This window comes from Bos indicus x Bos taurus, chromosome 12 (genome assembly GCF_003369695.1).
Source record: "Bos indicus x Bos taurus breed Angus x Brahman F1 hybrid chromosome 12, Bos_hybrid_MaternalHap_v2.0, whole genome shotgun sequence".
Lineage (NCBI taxonomy): Eukaryota > Metazoa > Chordata > Mammalia > Artiodactyla > Bovidae > Bos > Bos indicus x Bos taurus.
The window spans coordinates 43,913,419-43,937,092 of record NC_040087.1 but is presented as its reverse complement, the minus strand read 5'-3'; the positions used below and the strand labels follow the sequence as shown (position 1 = coordinate 43,937,092).

Here is a 23,674-nt window from a genome sequence, read left to right as displayed (position 1 = left end):
TTATGGTACAACTTTCACATTTATACATGACGACTGGAAAAGCCATAGCTTTGACTGTACAGACCTTTGTCAGCAAAGCAATGTCTCTGCTTTTTAATATTCTGTCTAGGTTTGCTATAGCTTTTCTTCAAAGGAGAGAGCATCTTTGAATTTCATAGCTTCAGTCACTATCCACAGTGATTTTGGAGCCCAAGAAAATAAAGTCAGTCACTGTTTCCATTGTTTCCCCATCTGTTTACCATGAAGTAATGGGACCAGACACTATGATCTTAGTTTTTTGAATGTTGAGTTTTAGGCCAGCTTTTTCACCCTCCTCTTTCACCTTCATCAAAAGGCTCTTGAATTCACTTTCTACCATTAAGGTGGTATCATCTGCATTTCTGAGATTAAGAAGACATACTAATTTCAAAAAAGCACATGAAAAGATACTCAGCATCAATAATTATTAGAGACATGCAAACCAAAACTATAGTGAAATATCACCTAACACTGGTCAGAATGATCATCATCAAAAAAAATTTGCAAACAATAAATGCTAGAGAAGGTGTGGAGAAAAGGGAAACCTATTACACTGTTGGTGGGAATGAAAATCAACACAGTCACTATGGAGAATAGTATTTACAATGGCCAGGACATGGAAGCAATGTAAATGTCCATCAACAAAGGAATGAATAAAGAATACATGGTATATATATTCAATATAATATTACTCAGCCATAAAAATTTTTAAAAAAATGGGATGATTCTGTTTGCACCAACATGGAGGGATCTAGAGATTGTCATACTGAGTATAGTAAGTCAGAAGAGAAAGACAGATATCATCTATCACTTATATATGGAATCTAAAAAATGGTACAAATGAACTTATTTATAATACAAAATAGAAGTGGGTTCATAGATGTAGAAAAATCTATGGTTACATGGAATAAGCGATGGGAGAGAAATATATTGAAGATTGGGATGGACATATACTCACTACTATATATAAAATAAATAATTAATAAGAATCTCCTATGTAGCACAAGGAACTCTACTCAGTACTCTATAAATGACCTATATAAGAAGAGGATCTCTAAAAAAGAGTGGATATATGTATACGTATAACATTCACTGTGCTCTAGACCTGAAATTAACAGACTATTTTAAATCAACTTTACTCCAATAATATATATATATATATATATATATATATATATATATGAAGAAATTGACATGTTAGTAATATATACATGGATGTTCTAGGTAGCATTCTGGGAAAGGATTTCATGCTTACTTGAGAATCAGTTGTGTACTCACTAATACTTGATAGCTATTACACTTCTCATTCATTGGGATAAAAAATTACTGATTGTAAATATAGATTCTTAGATGTGATGATCTCAATGAAAATATGAATGCAAATAGTCAGAAAATGAAGATAGTAATCTCTGAAACTTATCTATACTGAAGACAAAAAGGAAATTAGACAATAACATATTAAGCATATTTTGAGAGCCACTATAGCACTCCAAAGAAAATTATCTGTTAAATAAACAAACAAAAACAATCTGACAATTCAGAAGCCCCAGTGTACAGAGTGCATAGGATGGCCTCTTGCACAGATAGGATAGTTAACTCCCAATATAGGCAGATGGTCAGAGAACAAAATGTCAAAACTGCAGACTTTTTAAATCCCAGTACACAACCATCCAAGTTAGTACCTAAAATATATACTCACCCAGGATGGAGCAACTTTGAGGTTAACTTCAGTTCAGTCTGCTTCTTTGAGAACCTGTGGTAGGTAGCAGCATGTAGATATTGTTGCTGTATATCTAATGAGAAGTTGTATTCTCTTATTCTTTTCCCTTGCAATCTACCTTATATTTTCTAGACTGAAGTAGAGCAATAAATGAAGAAAAAAAATCTAATAAGCCATTTACAGAAGCCATAGGATAATAACAATCCTTGCAGTTTTGCTCTTAGGTATCCATGGTTTATAAAACTTTTTGAAATTCAAGTAAAAAGACCTAATAGAAGGCATTCAAATTCAAATCTGTAATATCCATAGAATGATTTGAATCCTAAATGTCTTAAAATTCAGTTTGCATTCATAGAAACTACATACCAATATTTTGTTTTAACTTCTCAGTCACTAAGACAAAGAAAAAAGGCTAAAAGCTATGCTATTAAAATCAAAATTAATATTTACTCAACAGAAACACAGCTTACTGATATTAATATCTGAGAGAAATATTTTTGTGTATTTGAATACTTGAAAACCAGAATGATGTTCTTCAGACATCTTCACTAATGTCTCAGGAGTAGATATTATAATGCATTACAGAACTGTTTTTTCTGTTGTCTGATTTGAATTCAAAAGATAATGTCCAGAAGCACAGATTACTAATAATTTCAAGTATAAAACAACAGGATATTAAAATCCTTGGATCAAACTCTCTTGGATTCAAAAAACATTTAATTTGAAGAGATTATTGTTCAGTTCAGTCGATCAGTCGTGTCCTACTCTTTGTGACCCCCATGAATCGCAGCACGCCAGGCCGCCCTGTCCATCGCCAGCTCCCAGAGTTCACCCGAACTCATGTGCGTCGAGTTGGTGATGCCATCCAACCATCTCATTCTCTGCAGTCCCCTTCTCCTCCTGCCTCTAATCCCTCCCATCATCAGGGTTTTTTCCAATGAGTTAGCTCTTTGCATGAGGTAGCCAAAGTATTGGAGTTTCAGCCTCAGCATCAGTCCTTCCAATGAACACCCAGGACTGGTCTCCTTTAGGATGGACTGGTTGGATCTCCTTGCAGTCCAAGGGACTCACAAGAGTCTTCTCCAGCACCACAGTTCAAAAGCATCAATTCTTCGGCGCTCAGCTTTCTTCACAGTCCAACTCTCACATCCATACATGACCACTGGAAAAACTATAGCCTTGATAGACAGACCTTTGTTGGCAAAGTAATACCTCTGCTTTTTAATATGCTATCTAGGTTGGTTATTGTTACCTATGCTGAAATTAAGTGTACACTTTCCATGTAAAGATGTCCTAAAGTATTAAACTTTGCAATGGCCAAATGAACATATATGTGATAGGTTTGACATATATGTTCCCAAATTATGTTGCCTAAAGTAGATGATTGGATAACTTGTATAACTATGAGTTGATCATTTTTTAATATGTATTTTTGTTTTGCTCATAGCCAAAATTTGCTTGAGTATTGAGTGGGAGACTGCTTTAGATTAAGCTCTATAGCAAGTCCTTGTATTGCATGGACTATGGAAATAATTCTATGTAGTTTATTAGGGACAGAAGAGGTGGCAAAAATACACAGAAGAACTACACAAAAAAGATCTTAATGACTCAAACAACCAAGATGTTGTGATCACTCACCTAGAGCTAGACATTCTGGAGTGTTAAGTCAATGGGCCTTGGGAAACATCACTACGGACAAAGCTAGTGAAAGTGATAGAATTCCAGTTGAGTTATTTCAAATTCTAAAAATTAGTGCTATTAAAATGCTGCATTCAGTATGCCAGCAATTTTGGAAAACTCAGCAGTGGACACAGGACTGGAAAAGGTTAAGTTTTCATTCCAATCCCAAATAAAGGCAATGCCAAAGAATGCTCAAACTACTGCACAATTGCACTCATTTCACATGCTAGCAAAGTAATGCTCAAAATCCTACAAGCTATGTTTCAACAGTATGTGAACTGAATTTCCAGATGTGCAAGCTGGATTTAGAAAAGGCAGAGGAACCAGAGATCAAATGCCAATATATGTTGGATCATCAAAAAAGCAAGATGTTCCAGAAAAATATCTACTGCTTTACTGACTATGCCAAAGCCTTTGACTGGGTGGATCACAACAAACTATGGAAAATCCTTAAAGAGATGGGAATACCAGACCACCTGACATCCCTGCTGAGAAGTCTGTATGCAGGTCAAGAAGCAACAGTTAGAAATGTTAGAAACAGGACAACAGACTGGTTGTTTCCTGGTTGTATTTCCTGGTTCCAAATCAGTAAAGGAGTACATCAAGGCTGTATATTGTCACCCTGCTTATTTAACATATACAGAGTACACCATGAGAAATGCTGGGCTGGATGAAGCAGAAGCTGGGATCAAGATTGCCAGGAGAAATATAAATCACCTCAGATATTCAGATGACATCACCCTTATGGAAGAAAGCGAAGAACTAAAGAGCCTCTTGATGAAATTGAAAGAGGACAGTGGAAAAGTTGGCTTGAAATTCAGCATTCAGGAAACTAAAATCATGGCAATCCGTCCCATCACTTCATCGCAAATAGGTGGGGAAACAATGGAAACAGTGACGTACTTTACTTTGGGGGGCTCCAAAATCACTGTAGATGGTGACTGCAGCCATGAAATCAAAAGACACTTGCTCCTTGGAAGAAAAGTAATGACCAAACTAGACAGCATATTAAAAAGAGGAAACATTACTTTACCAACAAAGGTCCATCTAGTCAAAGCTATGGTTTTTCCAGTAGCCATGTATAGATGTCAGAGTTGGACTATAAAGAAACCTGTGTGCTAAAGAAATGATGCTTTTGAACTGTGGTGTCAGAGAAGACTCTTGAGTCCCTTGGACTGCAAGAAAATCCAACCAGTCAATCCTAAAGGAAATCAGTCCTGAATATTCATTGGAAGGACTGATGCTGAAGCTGAAACTTCAATACTTTGGCCACCTGATATGAAGAACTGACTCATTTAAAAGACTCTGATGCTGGGAAAGACTGAAGGTGGGAGGAGAAGGGGACAACAGAGGATGAAATGGTTGGATGGCATCACTGACTTGATGGACATGAGTTTGAGTAAGCTCTGGCATTTGGTAATGGACAGGGAAGCCTAGCGTGCTGCAGTCCCTGGGGTCACAAAGAGTCTGACACGATTGAGCAACTGAACTGAACTTACTTTTCTCCTGAGAAACCTGTATGCAGGTCAAGAAGCATCAGTTAGAACTGGACATGGAGCTATGGACTGGTTCAAAATTGGGAAAGGAGTATGTCAAGGCTGTTTATTGTCATCCTGCTTATATAGGTTCTATGCAGAGCACATCTTGTGAAATGCTGGCTAAATGAATCACAAGCTGGAATCAAGATTGCCAGGAGAAATATCAATAACCTCTGATATCCAGATGATACCACCTTTAGGCAGAAAGTGAAGAGGAATTAAAGAGCCTCTTTTGAGGGTGAAAGAGGAGAGTGAAAAAACCAGCTTAAGACTCAGCATTCAAAAACATATATGGCTATGGCTGATTCATGTTGATATTTGGCAGAAACCAACAAAACTCTGTAAAGCAATTATACTTCGATTAAAAAAGTAAATAAGTTAAAAAAAAAAAAAAAAAAAAGCTAAGATGCTGGCATCTGGCCCAGTCACTTCATGGCAAACAGATGCGGAAACAATGGAAATAGTAACAGGCTTTATTTTCTTGGACTCCAAAATCACTGTGGACGATGATTGCAGCCATGTAATTAAGAACACTTGCTCCAAAAAAAAAACAAAAAAACTTGTTCCTTTTAAGAAAAGCTATGACCAAACTATACAGCATATTAAAAAGCAGAGACAAAACTTTGCCAACCAAGGCTCATATAGTCAAAGCTATGGTTTTTCCAGGAGTCGTGCATGGATGTGAATTGAACCATAAAGAAGGCTGAATACCAAAGAACTGATGTTTGTTTGTTTGTTTTTTTCTTGAATATTGAATTTTTAAAAGTTTTTTTAAAATTTTTAAACTTTACAATACTGTATTAGTTTTGCCAAATATCAAAATGAATCCACCACAGGTATACCTGTGTTCCCCATCCTGAACCCTCCTCCCTCCTCCCTCCCCATACCCTCCCTCTGGGTCGTCCCAGTGCACCAGCCCCAAGCATCCAGTATCCTGCATCGAACCTGGACTGGTGTTTTTGAACTGTAATGTCGAAGACTCTTAAAAGTCTTGAACTTCATGCAATTCAAATCAATCCTAAAGGAAATAAACCCTGAATATTTTTTGGAAGAACTGATGCTGAAGCTGAAGCTCCAATATTTTCATCACCCAGTGCAAGCCAATTTATTGGGAAAGACTAATGCAGGGAAAGATTGAAAGTAGGAGAAGAATGGGAGAATGGCATTGAGACATGTGAAATGTCATGTATGAAACGAGATGCCAGTCCAGGTTCAATGCACGATGCTGGATGCTTGGGGCTGGTGCACTGGGACGACCCAGAGGGATGGTATGGGGAGGGAGGAGGGAGGAGGGTTCAGGATGGGGAACACATGAGAAATAAAGGAATAAAAAAAAAAAAAAAAAAGAAAGTAGGAGAAGAATGGGATGATAGAGTACAAGATGTTTGGATGGCAGAAACCAATACAATATTGTAAAGTAATTAGCCTCTAATTAAAATAAATAAATTTAAATTAAAAAAATAAAAAGAAGAAACAACCCTAGGAATTTATTGGTATAAATAAGTAAATTCTAATCATTTACATAATCTGTTCTCAAAGAGATAGAGCATAACTCCCTGTTCCTTAAGTGTGGCTGTGCATTAGTACTTTCTTCTAGAGAGGGGAAGAGTTCTTTAGCATTCAGAAACCTGACAAACACTACTTCTCCCAAGTAATCAAAATTGATATCAACAGTGATGTCATGCTGATAATTTGCAACCTTGATATGATGTGATGAGCCCCAAAGCTCATAATATCAATGTAATCATAATTAAACAAATCCCAATTGAGGGACCGTCTACGAAATAATTAAATAGTACTTCAAAACTGTCAAAGTCATCAAAAACAAGGAAAGTCTAAGAAACCATCACCTCCAGTGTTCTTGCCTGGAAAATCCCACCTACAGAGAAGTCTAGCAGGCTGTAGTCTTTAAGGTCAAGAAAGGGTCAGACACAACTTAAGACACTAAGCAAACAAACAAAAGAAAAAAAAAAAAAAAAAAAAAACTGTCACAGCCAAGGGTTTCCTAAGGAAATAGAATGACTAAATGAAATATGATACTCTACATGGGATCCTGGAACAGAAAAAAGGACAATAGGTAAAAAATAAAACAGCATATGTGAGTAAAGAATGAACTTTATTTAATAACAATATAACAATGCTGTTTCATTAATATATGGATCATATATATTAACTAGGAAAAACTAGCATATGCTATATGAAAAATGTCTGTGCTACCTTTGCAAATTTATGTAAATCTAAAGAATTTTAGGAAAAAAGTTATTCTTTAATCCTTTATACATTTCTAAACTATCATTTTTTACTTTGCTTTAATTCTAATGTAGCAATGATATATTTTTTTAATGAAGAAACATGGAGATAGATGACAGATGGATAGGCTATTTTAATTTACTTTATGTATTTTATAGGCAGTTCTTGCACTTACAAGGTAAAATGTATTATTTTTTTCAAAATAACTGACTTAATGGATGAAATATGGTTGTGCAGCACAGTTGCTAGAATACAGCTTGTCTATTAAAAATGTAAACAACATAGATTCATATTCTTCTATAAGAGTCACAATTTTCTTCCCCTTATATTTTACATATTTTCACTCCAGTACAGAGTAAATTTAAGTATATTCCCTTTCAGGAAATCAGAGTTTGAGTCTACTTGTATGTGTTTGGATTAGTCAGTAGCTTTAGCATTTATTTAATGTGAGGTAAAGGTAGCACTGGACATGGAACAACAGATTGATTCCAAATAGGAAAAAGAGTACATCAAGGCTGTATATTGTCATCCTGCTTATTTAACTTATATGCAGAGGACATCATGAGAAACGCTGGGCTGGAAGAAACACAAGCTGGAATCAAGATTGCTGGGAGAAATATCAGTAACCTCAGTTATGCCAATGACACCACCCTATGGCAGAAAGTGAAGAGGAACTCAAAAGCCTCTTGATGAAAGTGAAAGAGGAGAGTGAAAAAGTTGGCTTAAAGCTCAACATTCAGAAAATGAAGATCATGGCATCCGGTCCCATCACTTCATGGGAAATAGATGGGGAAACAATGGAAACAGTGTCAGGGTTTATTTTTTTGGGCTCCAAAATCACTGCAGATGGTGATTACAGCCATGAAATTAAAAGACTCTTACTCCTTGGAAGGAAAGTTATGACCAACCTAGATAGCATATTCAAAAACAGAGACGTTACTTTGCCAACAAATGTCCATCTAGTCAAGGCTTTGGTTTTTCCAGTGGTCATGTATGGATGTGAGAGTTGAACTGCGAAGAAAGCTGAGTGCTGAAGAAATGATGCTTTTGAACTGTGGTGTTGGAGAAGACTCTTGAGAGTCCCTTGGACTGCAAGAAGATCCAGCCAGTCCATTCTAAAGGAGATCAGTCCTGGGATTTCTTTGGAAGGAATGATGCTAAAGCTGAAACTCCAGTACTTTGGCCACCTCATGCGAAGAACTGACTCATTGGAAAAGACTCTGATACAGGCAGGGATTGGGGGCAGGAGGAGAAGGGGACGACAGAGGATGCGATGGCTGGATGGCATCACCGACTCAATGGACGTGAGTCTGAGTGAACTCCAGGTGTTGGTGATGGACAGGGAGGCCTGGCGTGCTGCAATTCATGGGGTCGCAATGAGTCGGACATGACTGAGTCACTGAACTGAACTGAACTGAACTGAAAGGTAGCACACATTGGAGGTAACCTATTCAAAACTCAGTACCTTCTTACTCCACCAGCCAACTCAACAGAGAGTGATTCTATTGATACAATTTTTGTAGGGTTAAAATCAATGACTGAGGTTTTACCTCATTGGTAATTATTGGTTAATTATTGCTGATCGTTTTATGGTCATGTCATAAAATTTTTTCTTAGGCAACATAAAGAAGGGCTTTGGCTGAGCGCCAAAGAATTGATGCTTTTGAACTGTGGTGTTGGAGAAGACTCTTGAGAGTCCCTTGGACTGCAAGGAGATCCAACCAGTCCATTCAGAAGGAGATCAGCCCTGGGATTTCTTTGGAAGGAATGATGCTAAAGCTGAAACTCCAGTACTTTGGCCACCTCGTGCGAAGAGTTGACTCATTGGAAAAGACTCTGATACTGGGAGGGATTGAGGGCAAGAGGAGAAGTTAACCCCTGATGTGGTAATATTTGGAGATGGGAACTTTGGGAGGTGACCAGATCATAGGGTGGAGCACTCATGAAGGAGATTAGTGCATTTATACTAGACCCCAGAGAGCTCCCTCATTCCTTCAGTCATGTGAAGTTACTGTGAGAAGGGGGCTATCAGTAGGAAATTGGACTCCCATTCAGGGTGTGTTAGTGGTACCGAATCCACCTGCCAATGCAGGAAAATCAAGAGACTTGTGCTTGATCCCTGGATCGGGAAGATCATCTGGAGGAGGGCATGGAAATCCACTCCAAGATTCTTGCTTGGAGAACCCTGTGAACAGAGGAGCCTGGTGGGCTAGAGGCCCTAGGGTTGCATAGAGTTGGATGTGACTGAAGCAACTTAGCATGCAGACATGGAATCTGCAGCTGCCATGATTTTGGACTTCCAGACTCCAGGTCTGTAAAAAATAATTTTCTGTTGTTTATAAGCCATCCATTCAATGGTATTTTGTTTTAGCAGCCTGAATGGACTAAGACACTTGGGATAATATTTTTAAGATTCATTCATGTTATAGCATGCATCAAAATATCATTCCTTTTTATAGCTGATATTCCATTATATGTAATTTACATACCACATTTTGTTTATAAATCTATCCATTGGTGGACTTTTGAATTGTTTTCCCCTTTGGCTCTTATGAATAATGCTACTGTTAACATTAGTGTACAGGTATCTAAGTCTCTGGTTTGAATTTTTGTGGGGGCATATACCTAGGAATAGAATTGCTGGATTATGTGATAATTACATGTTTAACTTTTTGATGAATGGTTGGTTTTAAGTTTTTAAGTTTTCTTCTGCATTTTTCAGATTTTTTCTACTGAGCTTGTATTATTTTTAGCATTAAAAAAACATTTATTTTCACAAAAAAAAAAAGAAGGGCTTTGGGGAACTTTTAGTAAAGATATCTTCACTGATTCAAAAGAACTCTACATGAAGGGATATTTTCTCTTCTGATGGGTGTTTTCTTGTCTGAATTCAAAGTTTAAAACTATGGCAACTATGAGATAAACAGCAAGGCTCTTGAGAAAATGGCAGTTTCCTGATGATGTGTTGAGCCTTAACAATTAATCAGCTCTCATCCTTTGGACTTGTCAAGGAAGATTATAAATGTTTCCTTATTATTTAAGAAAAAAATTTCTCATGTTTTTCTACTGCTATAGTTATCAGCTTCTTAATTATTTCATTTGCCTATCAGATATTTTAAGCTAATTTTCAGTGGCACCTAAAGTAAAATCATATAGGCCTTTACCTCTCAGTAAGTGTTAAAGCCCTTTGTGAACAGTAATGCCTTAAAAGTTGACTTAGTGGATGTATAGAATTGCTTTTTTCCCCCCCATTAATGCCAGTTGTATCTTTCTTAGGTTCACTTTTTTTTTTTTTGAGATCACCTGGTTTATTGAGAAAAGTTCATAATAAAACTGCAACTGCTATTTTACAACTTACAAAATAATTTGATACATAAAATGAATTGGTTTTCATTATGTAAGTACAAATAGTAAAAAAATAATAATATTCCATGTGATATATCATATTTGCAAGTCAGAGAAATCCCACATTCCTGAATTATCCTGTTAAACGTTTTACATCAGATATTTTTAATCTGTTTACCAAGGGAAACCAGGTTTTTAACCATATTTAAATTTTTGCTTACAGTTGCAATCTATCAGAAGCTGTGTCTACATATCAAAGATTTGAGTAAATCTGGTTAGGTTTCTGTTTTTCCCAGATGGAATGGGTTGGGTCTATTAAGGACTGAGGAGAAGAAGAAGATACTGGTAAAAATTGTCAGTGACTAAATATTCTAAAACAAACGCAAAAAATTTTTTTTCAAGCCTTTGGCTATTCAAAGAAGCAAAATTGGCTCCTAAATGCATGTCATTTGTGAGAATTTCTAATGAATATCATGAATAATTGATTTGGGGCTAAGCTTTCCATTAACTTAATATGACATCTAGGAAAGTATTCTTTCATGGCCAAAACCTGTTGCAGTAGTATGGCCTCCTTAAGCAGTGAAATCTTAAGATGAAATTTTCTCTTTTAAAGTGGTTCATAGGGTGGGGGTGTGGTAGAAATCTACTAGTAATTCTGTGCTCTTTGGTGTCTATATGCTCTAGACCAGAGTAGACTGGATGAAAAAATGGACTGGTCTAATTCATTATGACCTTTAAGTAGTATTAGGTTGTTCAGTAAAGCATTAGGTTCACTTTTAAGTCAAATACTTAGCAGATTTTTGCCTTTCTACCATCTAAATGTGCCAGCAAAATAGCCAGGTTATAGATACAAAGTAGATCAGGCATGAGATAACTCAATTTATGTGCATTCAAGCTCAACACTAACTATATTCCACTTATGCCTTCTGGCTTTTACAAATGTATCCTTTCATTGGATATATTCCAAGTTGAAAAAAATGGAATATTTTTGACTCTTTGAAACAAACAATGCTTACATCCTCCAAATTTACATCCAAAGTTATCACTAAGTAACTTTTAAAAATTAGTCTGCAGATAACCTGTAAAAATTTAGTTTCTCCCTTTCTTTCTTTTTTAACAAGAAAGATTGGTGAAATGTCCTGCAAATATTTTACCTAAATTATTATAAAGTACAATGTTAGAGCCAACATTTAAATTTGGATTGAATATTTTTTTATTATATACCCTATAACTTATTTCACTGTATAATACCTATGAAACACTTTGATTTGGGAAGGTAAACATACTAACATGGACATACACACACAAACATACACATACACCATTTTATATGTTAGGCTTACACTTATAAGATTTTTTTATACAGTACTTTGGTCAAGCATTATAAATTGACAATAGTGTATATGAAGTTTCCATGATCATAATAATATGATCTATATATTGTAAGCTAAAGAAAAAAAGAACATATAACCACAATTTCTCTAAATTATAATATCCTATCTTTGTGATTTTGTTAGTAAAGTTTGAATTAAAACCATCAGAAAGTATTTACAGTTAGTAGTCAACTCAAATTATCTTAGTTAACATTTGAATATTCTTTTTTAAAGTTTTATTAATGAATAATTAACATTCAATGAGCAACACATACATAAGGTGTATAATGTGATACTTTGACATGTGTATACATGTAGAAAGGCTTCCTTAGTAGCCCAGATGGTAAAGTATTTGCCTGCAATGCAGGAGACACAGATTCAATCTCTGGGTGGGGAAGATCCCCTGGACAAGGAAATAGCAACCCACTCCAGTATTCTTGCCTGGAAAACTTCATGGATAGAGCAGCCTGGTGGGCTATAGTCCATGGGATCACCAAGAGTCAGACATGACTGAGCGGGTAACACACAAACATGTAAAACCATTACCACAATCAGGATAAGGAATATATCTGTCACCTCTTTTCATGATCCATTTTGTTGCATCTACTCATCCCTCCCCATGCTCAGGTACTAATGATCTGATTTGTGTCACTCATAACTGATATGTTTAGATGTTTAAGAATTTTAATTAAACTGGATCACAAAGTTTTTTTTGGCTGATTTTATACATTCAGCATAATATTTCACTCAGCATAATTAACCAAGATATTGCACATACAATAGTTCTAAATTATTACTGAACAGTAGTACAGTAAATGAATAGATTACAATTTGTTTTCCCATTCACTTGTTGTTGAACATCTAGGTTGTTTTCAGGGTTTGGTCATTACAAGATAGATCTACTATAAGCATTCATGCAAAATGATTTATATAAACATATTATTTTATTTCTCCTGGGTAAATAGTTAAGAGTGGGATGACTAAGTCATTTAAAAAGCAAAATTGTATAAAACTATTTTCCAAAATGGTTATACCATTTCATATTCCCATCAGCAGTCCTAATGCATGTGTAGTGGTATTTCACTGTGCTTTTCACCTTACATTCTCTTAAATACTAATTATGTTGAGCATTTTAGAGTCATGTATGTTCCTTTGTGGACTGTCTGCTTAGATCACTTACCCATTTTTTATAAGCATTTTTGTATAAGCTTTATATAATAAGATTTTTATTATTATTGAGTTTGAGAGTCCTTTATGTATTCTAGACACAAGTACTTTATCAGATATATGATTTTGCAAACATTTTTTTCCTAGTTCATGGTTCATCTTTTGTTCCTTGACTACTGTCACTGTAGTGATTTTTAACATTTTTTTCCTGTAGATTATGCCTTTTGACATTTTATATTAGAAATAATTAACTTAAAGTTATAGAGATTTCTTAGAGAAGATTTATAACTTTAAGTTTTAAATATAGGACGATGGTCCATTTTGAGTAAATTTTGTGTATTGTGTAGACTAAAATATAAGTTTTAGTGCCTGGATATCTGCTTATACTGATTATTCAAAGACTGTGCTTTTTCAATTGAATTGTTTTTGTTCCTTTGCAAAACTTTATATATTATTGGTTGTATTTTTAGAATCCATTTTTTTCTATTGATCTATTTGTCTATATTTAGACCAATAGCCATAAATCTTAATTACTACAGCTGTATAAAATGTCTTAAGATCTATAGTGTCATTTCTACATTTGTTCTTTTTCAAAAAACATTCTTGGTTGTATTTATATATGAACTTTAGAATCAGTTTTGCAATTTCTACAAAATGTCTGCTTGGGTTTTGAATATAATCATAATAAACCTATAGATTAATTTGGGGTCAGTTGCAATCCTGATAGTATTGTATCTTCCAGCTTGTGGACACAGTATATCTCAAACTTCACCCATCACCTCAACTATTCTAATTAGAAAGCTGTATTGGGATATCCTCAAGACTAACACTCCAGGTTTGATGATTCATGAGAGGATGACTCACAGGACTCAGCATACAAACCAATGGTTCTGATTTGTTTATATCAAAAAGACTCAGAGCATAATGAGGATAGGGAAATAGTGTACAGTGTATAGTCTTGGGGCAATAGTCTTGGGGCAATCAGGAGCAAACTTCCAAGGTTGGCATTTCAAATGGAATAGTACAGGGTACACTTAATTTCCTCTGCAATGAATTGTGACAAAGTCTGTGAGTTGTTATCAGCAAGGGAGAGTTTTTACTGAGGCAGCTTTTGCTTAGTATATGCCAAAATTCAAGACTCCCAGAAAGAAAACAGTTGTTAAGCATAAGCCATAATGTTTACACGAACAGTTTAGGCACAGTGAGCCATATATACTACTGAATAGTGGGAACCCTCTTGAAATCTAAGTTTTCAGATACCAATCAAGGGCAAATCTTGCGAGCATGCCTTTTCAAGGAGAGCAGTTCAGACTTGCTGTGTTAATTTGTTAATTCTTTCTGCACATATGCTACTGAGACCAATAATCAATTAAAATTAAAGTCACTCTTCTAATGTTCTGAAGTCACAGTAAAAATAGAATCTATAAAGATCATATCATCTGAATGTATCCTTTTTAAACTGATTTTCACATGATTAGTGTTAAAAAAAAAAAGCATCTTTTTGATAATCATTGAAAAATTTTAGATACAGTTCCTCCAAAGATATAAAATCATGACAAAACTTTAAACACATACATATTTATGTATATATAATTGTTGTGCTTATAATCAATAGTAAATAATAACAGATCTTATTGTACACATTTTATCTTCCCTATATCTTATATTTTTATTGATATAAGTGTGCTGCTGCTGCTGCTGCTAAGTTGCATCAGTCGTGTCCGACTCTGTGCGACCCCATAGACAGCAGCCCACCAGGCTCCCCTGTCCCTGGGATTCTCCAGGCAAGAACACTGGGAGTGGGTTGCCATTTCCTTCTCCAATGCATGAAAGTGAAAAGTGAAAGTGAAGTCGCTCAGTTGTATCTGACTCTTCGCGACCCCATGGACTGCAGCCCACCAGGCCCCTCCATCCATGGGATATTCCAGGCAAGAGTACTGGAGTGGGGTGCCATTGTCTTCTCCGGATATAAGTGTATGGGTAAATATTTCATAAAACATAAAATCTACATAAAGTATAGGTTTCTATAATTTTTAGAATATTTTATTTTGATGTTTACTAATATTCCATAGTATATTTGGATAAGGAGGCCTGGCATGCTACCATTCATGGGGTCACAAAGAATCAGACATGACTAAGCGACTGAACTGAATTGAATATTCCATAAGCTTTAATAAATATATGTATAATTACACTAATATAATTAGTCTTAAAGTCATTGAGACTGGTTGTTTGACATTATTATTGAATGACAATGTTACTGATAATGTGAAATATAAACACCTCAATATTGCTATTGACAAATGTGTCCTCTGTCAAGTTGATCATGATATTCGATGTTCTAGTAGTTGATAATATCTGAAGAGGGTCCTTGTGCATTTATTAAATGTTGAAAATTTGTTTATAACTTTTATTATTGATAATGTCCCTCTTTTATACCAAGCTAAAATTTAGGTAACTAATTTAATTAGCAACTAATATGCAATAAAATTATTTTAATTTCCTTTGAATTTATATCCAAAGGTAAATAGAATTTACCTTTCTCTTTTCTTCATCAAATCCCTTGCTATACTGGGAAGCAGGTTTTAGATTTCTTTGCTTTCATCCTTTCAATGAAACTCAAAAATGAAACATAATTCTCTTCATCTATTAAACATGTTAAGTTATGAGTGAAATGTCATGTTTTAAACTGAAATTATCCCTCAACAACATATGACTTATTAATTATAAAGGGAAATATTTCTGTAGAAATTTAAGTTTCTTTAAAATAAAGGTATCTGGCAGACACTATTTTAAACAAGATACCAAATTTAACGCCAGCAAGAGTGGGATATACTGCCATTATCACTCACTCTGTATGCATGGAATGAAAAACAGCACTTGTACTGTCTCCCTACCAAAAGGTATTGGCTAAATCTAATCATGGGGGGAAAATATGACTAATTCACATCAAGGAATTCTGCAAAACATCTGGTCTGAACTCCCCTAATACAAATGTCATGAATGACAAAATGGCTGGCAAACTGTTCCAGATTAAAGAAGACCAAAGAGATGTAGAAAGTAAATAATGTATGAGACTTCATTGTGTGTGTGTGTGTGTGTGTGTGTGTGTGTGTATGTGTGTGTGCACGAGAATGCACACACATGCGCTTAGCCATGTCTGACTTTGCAACCCCCTGGAATGTAGCCCATAGGTTCCTCTGTCCATGGGATTTTCCAGGCAAGAATATAGGAGCTGGTTGACATTTTCTACTCCAGGCAATCTTCCCAACCCAGGAATTGATCCTGCATCTCCTGCTTTCCTGCATTAGCAGGATGATTCTTTATCACTGCACCAACTGGGAAGCCCTTGATTAGATGCTGAATTTAAAAATAAAATCAGTAAAGCATCTTATTTGAACATTTGGGGAAATTTACATTAGGGCAAATACTATTGTTCTTGAGTGTAAAAAATTAAATTTGTGAGTGGCTATCTAAAAGAATGCTGTTGTTTTTAAAGAGAGACACACTGAAGTATTCAGAAGTGAAATACATGTTGATTAGAAGTATTATTAAAATAATTCATCAACTATAGCATAAACACACAAACATATACATAAATATAGCAAAATGTTAACACTTTGTGATTGTGTTTTTCCTAGTGAAGTTAAGGAAAAAGTACTTAAGTGCTTATTGTACTATTATTGTAAAGTATTGAAATTTTTAAAAATTCAGAATAAATTTCTGATGTGGGCAAAAAATAAAGGCATTCTGTTTATGAAGAGGTTTCTTAATAAGTAGCCTGTCCTTAAAAGCTGAATTTTTTACAGTAAACAACTTCTCTTAGAATGTAATAAAAATGAATATTGATGATGAAATAAAGATACATCTAAGAAAAAAAAATGACAGTATCATCACAAAGTTAAAAAATGTATTCCAGCTGGCAAGCATATCTTTCTAAATTTTAATTAGAGTCTAATTACTTTACAATATTGTATTGGTTTTGCCATACATCAACATGAATCCGCCACGGGTATACACGTGTTCCCAATCCTGAAACCTCCTCCCATATCCCTCCCCATACCATCCCTCTAATTAGCCTCCAATTAAAATAAATAAATTTAAATTAAAAAATTAATTAGATAACAACAACATAATAAATATTAATTATTTTCCCTATGGTTTTACACTTGAGGTTCAATTTAGACACTTGAGACAGCTTTCAACTCAAGTATAAGTTTTAATTTATTTTTGGAGTATTATTAGTTTATATATTGCATATTGTTGTTTGAAGCTAATAGTTCTGGGTGTGGATTCAGAGCTCAGGCTTCTTGCTTCCCATGTAGCTTCCATCCACTGGGGTTTTCATGTAGGCCTTAGTTAGCTTGTGGGCTTCCCAGGTGGCACAGAGATAAGGAATCTACCTGCCGAGGCAGGAGATACAAGACATGTGGGTGTGATTCCTAGGTTGGGAAGATCCCTTGAAGAAGGAAATGGCACCCCACTTTAGCATTCTAGTCTGGAAAATTCCATGGACAGAGGAGCCTGGCTGCCTTCAGTTCATGGAGTCACAAAGAGTTGGACACAACTGAGTGACTGAGCACAAAGCACACTTAGCTGGTAGAAAAGAAAGAGTAGGGGTGAGGCACAGTCACATCATAAATGTTGGTGTGGTAGCAACACACATACACTGACATGTGTCATGATGTTAGTATGTGATTTGACCCCATGTTCATGAAAAATGAGTGCAGATATTTCTAGTGAAGGGTAGTCATGTGTATCACAAAAGCTAAGGTGATATAAATCATTTCTGAGACTGCATGACCCAGAAAACTTCTCCCAATAGCAATGGAAAATCTGAATGGAACTAAACCACTAAATATGTGCTGAATTGTTACATGAAAGAAAACCTACATAGTTGAACCTGGCGATCTCTTCAAGAAAATCAGAGATACCAAAGGAACATTTCATGCAAGGATGGGCTTGATAAAGGACAGAAATGGTATGGACCTAACAGAAGCAGGAGATATTAAGAAGAGGTGGCAAGAATACACAGAAGAACTGTACAAAAAATATCTTCATGATGCAGATAATCATGATGGTGTGATCACTAACCTAGAGCCAGACATCCTGGAATGTGAAGTCAAGTGGGCCTTAGAAAGCATGACTATGAACAAAGCTAGTGGAGGTGATAGAGTTCCAGCTGAGCTATTTCAAATCCTGAAAGATGATGCTATGAAAGTGCTGCACTCAATATGCCAGCAAATTTGGAAAACTCAGCAGTGGCCACAGGACTGGAAAAAGTCAGTTTTTATTCCAATTCCAAAGAAAGGCAATGCCAAAGAATGCTCAAATTACCGCACAATTGCACCCATCTCACACGCTAGTAAGTAATGCTCAAAATTCTCCAAGCCAGGCTTCAGCAATATGTGAACTGTGAACTTCCTGATGTTCAAGCTGGTTTTAGAAAAGGCAGAGGAACCAGAGATCAAATTGCCAACATCCGCTGGATCATGGAAAAAGCAAGAGAGTTCCAGAAAAGCATCTATTTCTGCTTTATTGACTATGCCAAACCCTTTGACTGTGTAGATCAAATAAACTGTGGAAAATTCTGAAAGAGATGGGAATACCAGACCACCTGATCTGCCTCTTGAGAAATTTGTATGCAGGTCAGGAAGCAACAGTTAGAACTGGACATGGAACAACAGACTGGTTCCAAATAGGAAAAGGAGTATGTCAAGGCTGTATATTGTCACCCTGCTTATTTAACTTATATGCACAGTATATTATGAGAAATGCTGGACTGGAAGAAACACAATCTGGAATCAAGATTGCTGGGAGAAATATCAATAACCTCAGATATGCAGATGACACCACCCTTAAGGCAGAAAGTGAAGAGGAACTAAAAAGCCTCTTGATGAAGGTGAAAGTGGAGAGTGAAAAAGTTGGCTTAAAGCTCAACATTCAGAAAACGAAGATCATGGCATCTGGTCCCATCACTTCATGGGAAATAGATGGGGAAAGAGTGGAAACAGTGTCAGACTTTATTTTTCTGGGCTCCAAAATCACTGCAGATGGTGACTGCAGCCATGAAATTAAAAGACGCTTGCTCCTTGGAAGGAAAGTTATGACCAACCTAGATAGCATATTCAAAAGCAGAGACATTACTTTGCCAACAAAGGTTCATCTACCTGTGGTCATGTATGGATGTGAGAGTTGGACTATAAAGAAAGCTGAGTGCTGAAGAATTGATGCTTTTGAACTGTGGTGTTGGAGAAGACTCTTGAGAGTCCCTTGGACTGCAGGGAGATCCAACCACTCCATTCTGAAGGAGATCAGCCCTGGGTGTTCTTTGGAAGGAATGATGCTAAAGCAAAACTCCAGTACTTTGGCCATCTCATGTGAAGAGTTGACTCATTGGAAAAGACTCTGATGCTGGGAGGGATTGGGGGCAAGAGGAGAAGGGGACGACAGAGGATGAGATGGCTGGATGGCATCACTGCCTCAAGGGACATGAGTCCGAGTGAACTCTGGGAGTTGATGATGAACAGGGAGGCCTGGTGTGCTGCGATTCATGGGGTCATAAAGAGTAGGACAGGACTGAGTGACTGATCTGATCTGATTTACACAGATGAGATTTATAAACAGTCCAGAATTAGCTCCATTATTTAACAAGTTATATCAGTTGTTAGAAAAAAAAAAGAAAAGAAACATTGAAGAGCTCAGATTTGAGGTTAACTGACCAGAAAGAAAGGAAAATTCCTCCCCTGGTGGCTCAGATGGCAAAGAATCTGCCTACAATGCAGAAGACCCAGGTTTGTTCCCTGGGTTGGGAAGATCCCCTGGAGAAGGGAATGGCTACCCACTTCAGTATTCTTGCCTGGAGAATCCCATGGATAGAGGAGCCTGGCAGGCTACAGTTTATGTGGTCACAAAGAGTTGGACATGACTGAGTGACTAACACACAACACTGACCATAAAGAAATAAATATTATAGGAAATTCTAGACACAGTGAGTTAATACAATATTAGCAACATACAATATGTGTGGTTATAAATATATATATATACAGATGTTAATTAAAGACACATAAATATTCCATATTCATATAAACAGTGTATATATTGTCAGAAACTTAGTGCACCTTTGCTCTCCTAAGCTTGTAAAAGTGTGTGTGTGTGCATGCATGCTAAGTTGCCTCAGTTGTGTCCAACAGTTTGTCACTCTGTGGATTATAACTCACCAGGCCTCTCTGTCCATGGGATTCTCCAGGCAAGAATGTTAGAGTGGGTTGCCATTTCCTCCTCCAAGGTATCTTCCTGACTCAGGGATTGAACCCTCCTCTCTTGTGTCTCCTGCATTGGCAGGGTGGTTCTTTACCACTAGAGCCACCTGGAAAGACATGTGTTGTAAAATATTTTTCTATCTATCTTTTCTTTTTTTTAATTACTGAATTCACAACCAAAGGAACAACCATAATTCCTGTTTAATAGGATACATGTATTTCTGAGGAAGCTGTGTTCATGTTTGGATGATTTTGAATATCATACAAATTAAGAAATGCAAGATGTTGAAAGCAATTACTGACCTTTCATGAGTTATATTTATTTGGATTATCAATTTAGGTTCAATAATTTCTAGAAGGTTGGCCTAATGTTTTGAATAATAGACTGGTACATATTATTTCATGCTTTAAACAGTTTCATAATTCTTTTAACGTTTAGGTTGCTTGGAATTAAAGGAAGAAACCATTGAAAACCTTCTTGCAGCAGCTTGCCTTCTTCAGCTTCCTCAAGTAGTGGAAGTGTGCTGCCATTTCCTCATGAAGCTCTTGCATCCATCAAACTGTTTAGGAATCCGAGCATTTGCAGATGCTCAAGGATGCATTGAATTAATGAAGGTGGCCCATAGCTACACGATGGTAAGGAAATGCAATTTTTTAATAATAGCAGCATAGCTGTATTGTCACAGGTTAAAATAATTACAGCTATTGCATTCAAAATTAAGACTCAAAATTAGTTTTGAATCACTGGTACATTTTTATCACTAGACACAATGTACTGTATAGTATTTAAGAACCTCAAAGTAGAAAAAGACATCACACAATGGTCTTTATTATGGCTCCATTTACATTTTATAGACGATATAGATATAGATATTGACTGCTTGGGATTTTAAATGGTTCTTAAAATAATTTTTGTCTTAATTTCTCCCAGGGTATCTATCTTTTACATCTCCTTCCACAGCTGCCTTTCCCCTTCTTTTCTTTCTAGTTAAGAGCTAGCAGTTTATGTCACAAATTTTTTTCTTTTGCATTTTTCAAACAACCTCTCTACCACGGACCCAGGTTTGTGCATGCTATGTTGCTTCAGTCACATCCAAGTCTTTGCAATGCCATCAGGCTTCTCTATCCATGGGGATTCTCCAGGTAATACTGGAGTGTGTTGCCATACCCTCCTCCAGGAGATCTTCCTGACATAGGAACTGAACCTGTGTCTCTTTAGTCTCCTGCACTGGCAGGCAGGTTCTTTACCACTAGCACCACCTCAAAAGCCCATGGACTGAGGTATATTAACCAAAATTCAGTGTTGAAATCCTACCCCAAATGTGATGGTGTTTGGAGATGGAGGGTTTGGAGGTGAGGTCATCATAGCAGGCCCCTCAGGATGCCCTTATGAGAAGAGACACTGTAGAATTTGCTTCCTCTTTCTCTCTTTCATGTGAGGACACAGTGAGAAGTTAGCCATCTGACAGCTCAGAAGAGAGTCCTTAGAGAACCCAGTAACACTATATTTTAATAATAGACTTTTCATCCTTCAAAATAATAAGAAATAAATTCCTGTTATCTAAGCCACCTACTCTGCAGTATTTTGTTATGGAATCCTGAGCTATCTAGCACACTTTTTATCATAGCATGATATGTTAGGTTTGCATTTGTCTGTATGATTTATGGAGAAAAAAAAGATAGTGATAGTACATTTTAAAGTATTTATTGGGATAGTGAATATTGGATTTCAGAATTCCTGGGAATTTTATACTAAAAGGGAAAATATTTAGGTACATAAATCAGATGATGTTTGTGGGTTTTTTTTTTTTTTTTTTTTGTAAATTTGTCTTTCTGTACCATTTTTCATAAAAGGTATAAATTGATTATCAGTCAGTAATAGTCCTTTAATACAAGCCAATTTTATATTTTTCTCTTTGATTTCTTACTGTATGTATAGACATATATGTAGATATTTTAACAGAAGGATTAAAAACCATTTAAAGTGTACACTTTAAATGGGTGGACTTTGTAGTGTGTTCTTTAAATGTTATCTTCATTCTAGAATTGAATAATCAGTTAGAATATTTTCATACTGATCATTTTATATCCTAGAAGCAATCATTGCAAAACCAATACAATATTGTAAAGTAAAAAAAATAAAAAATAAAAAAAATAAAAATGCTTAATAGAGTGCCTATAATATAGCAAGCACTATATAAAATGTTAACCATTCTTGCTATTTTTATTATTAATATTATTAATGAATTGATGTTTATTACTGGAACAACCAACTCTAAAGCATATAGCTTTCTCTTTGCAACTCAAAGGAATAATTTATATGAAATAAATCTCATTAAGCTTTATAGTTGCTATTTATTTAGAAACTCTTTTTTTGAGATTTAGCACCTTTTCAAATTACTAATGACAATCAGCCATTTAAGTCTCCTTATTGTTATTCTTAGACAGAATCTCAATATCATTTTAATTTTCTTCTTTAATCCTTTAAGCAGATTAGTAAATTAAATAAAATGTAGAAATAAAGGAAGGAGATGCCTGCTTTGTACTTCTATTGTCAAATTCTTTTTCTGAAATATTTCATGACAGGGCACAGTATTACTATTCAAATTATATGAACCATATAAAATTAATGTAAATAAATACTTCATCAACCAAAATATCAAAACCCAACTGCTGTCATTTAATTATGCACATTTCATTACACTTTAGAGTTCCTGGCTTAGCTAAGCCAAAGAACAATATGCCTGCATATCCAGTGGGATAATGGTCCCTTCTGGTCTGGTTTGAAATTATTAATTTAATAATCAAAACGTTTTCCTTGCAGCTGCTTGAACTGATCTGAAATTTATCACACAATAGTATCAATATAGTTTTTAAACACATTAAAAATATTCTTTATAGTAAACTATACATGTAAAACAGAAATATAGGAATGTCCTTGCTAAGACACTCAACATTCTAAACAGCTCTATCTTAACTTATTTTTGAGACTATGGATTGATCGTGTGTTGTGTTATGCTTGTCAAAATTAAAATGATTTCAAATTCTGTTGGAAGCATGAAGCTCCAGTGTTCTCCAGATGCTCATGGGTTACTCTTTTACTGGAAAACATTTTCTGACCAGTTGTCTTCCTAGAGTATTATTTTGTCTCAGTTCTAATGCTTTAAAATGAGTGTATCTGATATTATAATTTTTTACCATATATTAGCCTCTGATTCATGTTTAATCTTGCATATCTCCTCATTTAATCTATTTAATTTGTGCTTCAAGAACAAACTTATTAAGCTTTTTCTTATTCTTCTCCTTAACTCATTCAGT

At 35.6% G+C, this 23,674-nt stretch overlaps 1 protein-coding gene across 1 annotated transcript in view; it reads left to right on the top strand.

Annotated features, from left to right (window-relative positions):
- KLHL1 (kelch like family member 1) overlaps positions 1-23,674 on the top strand; it is a 524,949-nt gene that overhangs the window by 237,082 nt on the left and 264,193 nt on the right. The window contains exon 4 of the mRNA XM_027557663.1: positions 20,796-20,992. Within this exon, the coding sequence (XP_027413464.1) occupies positions 20,796-20,992 (197 nt within the window). The remainder of the gene's footprint in view (positions 1-20,795; positions 20,993-23,674) is intronic.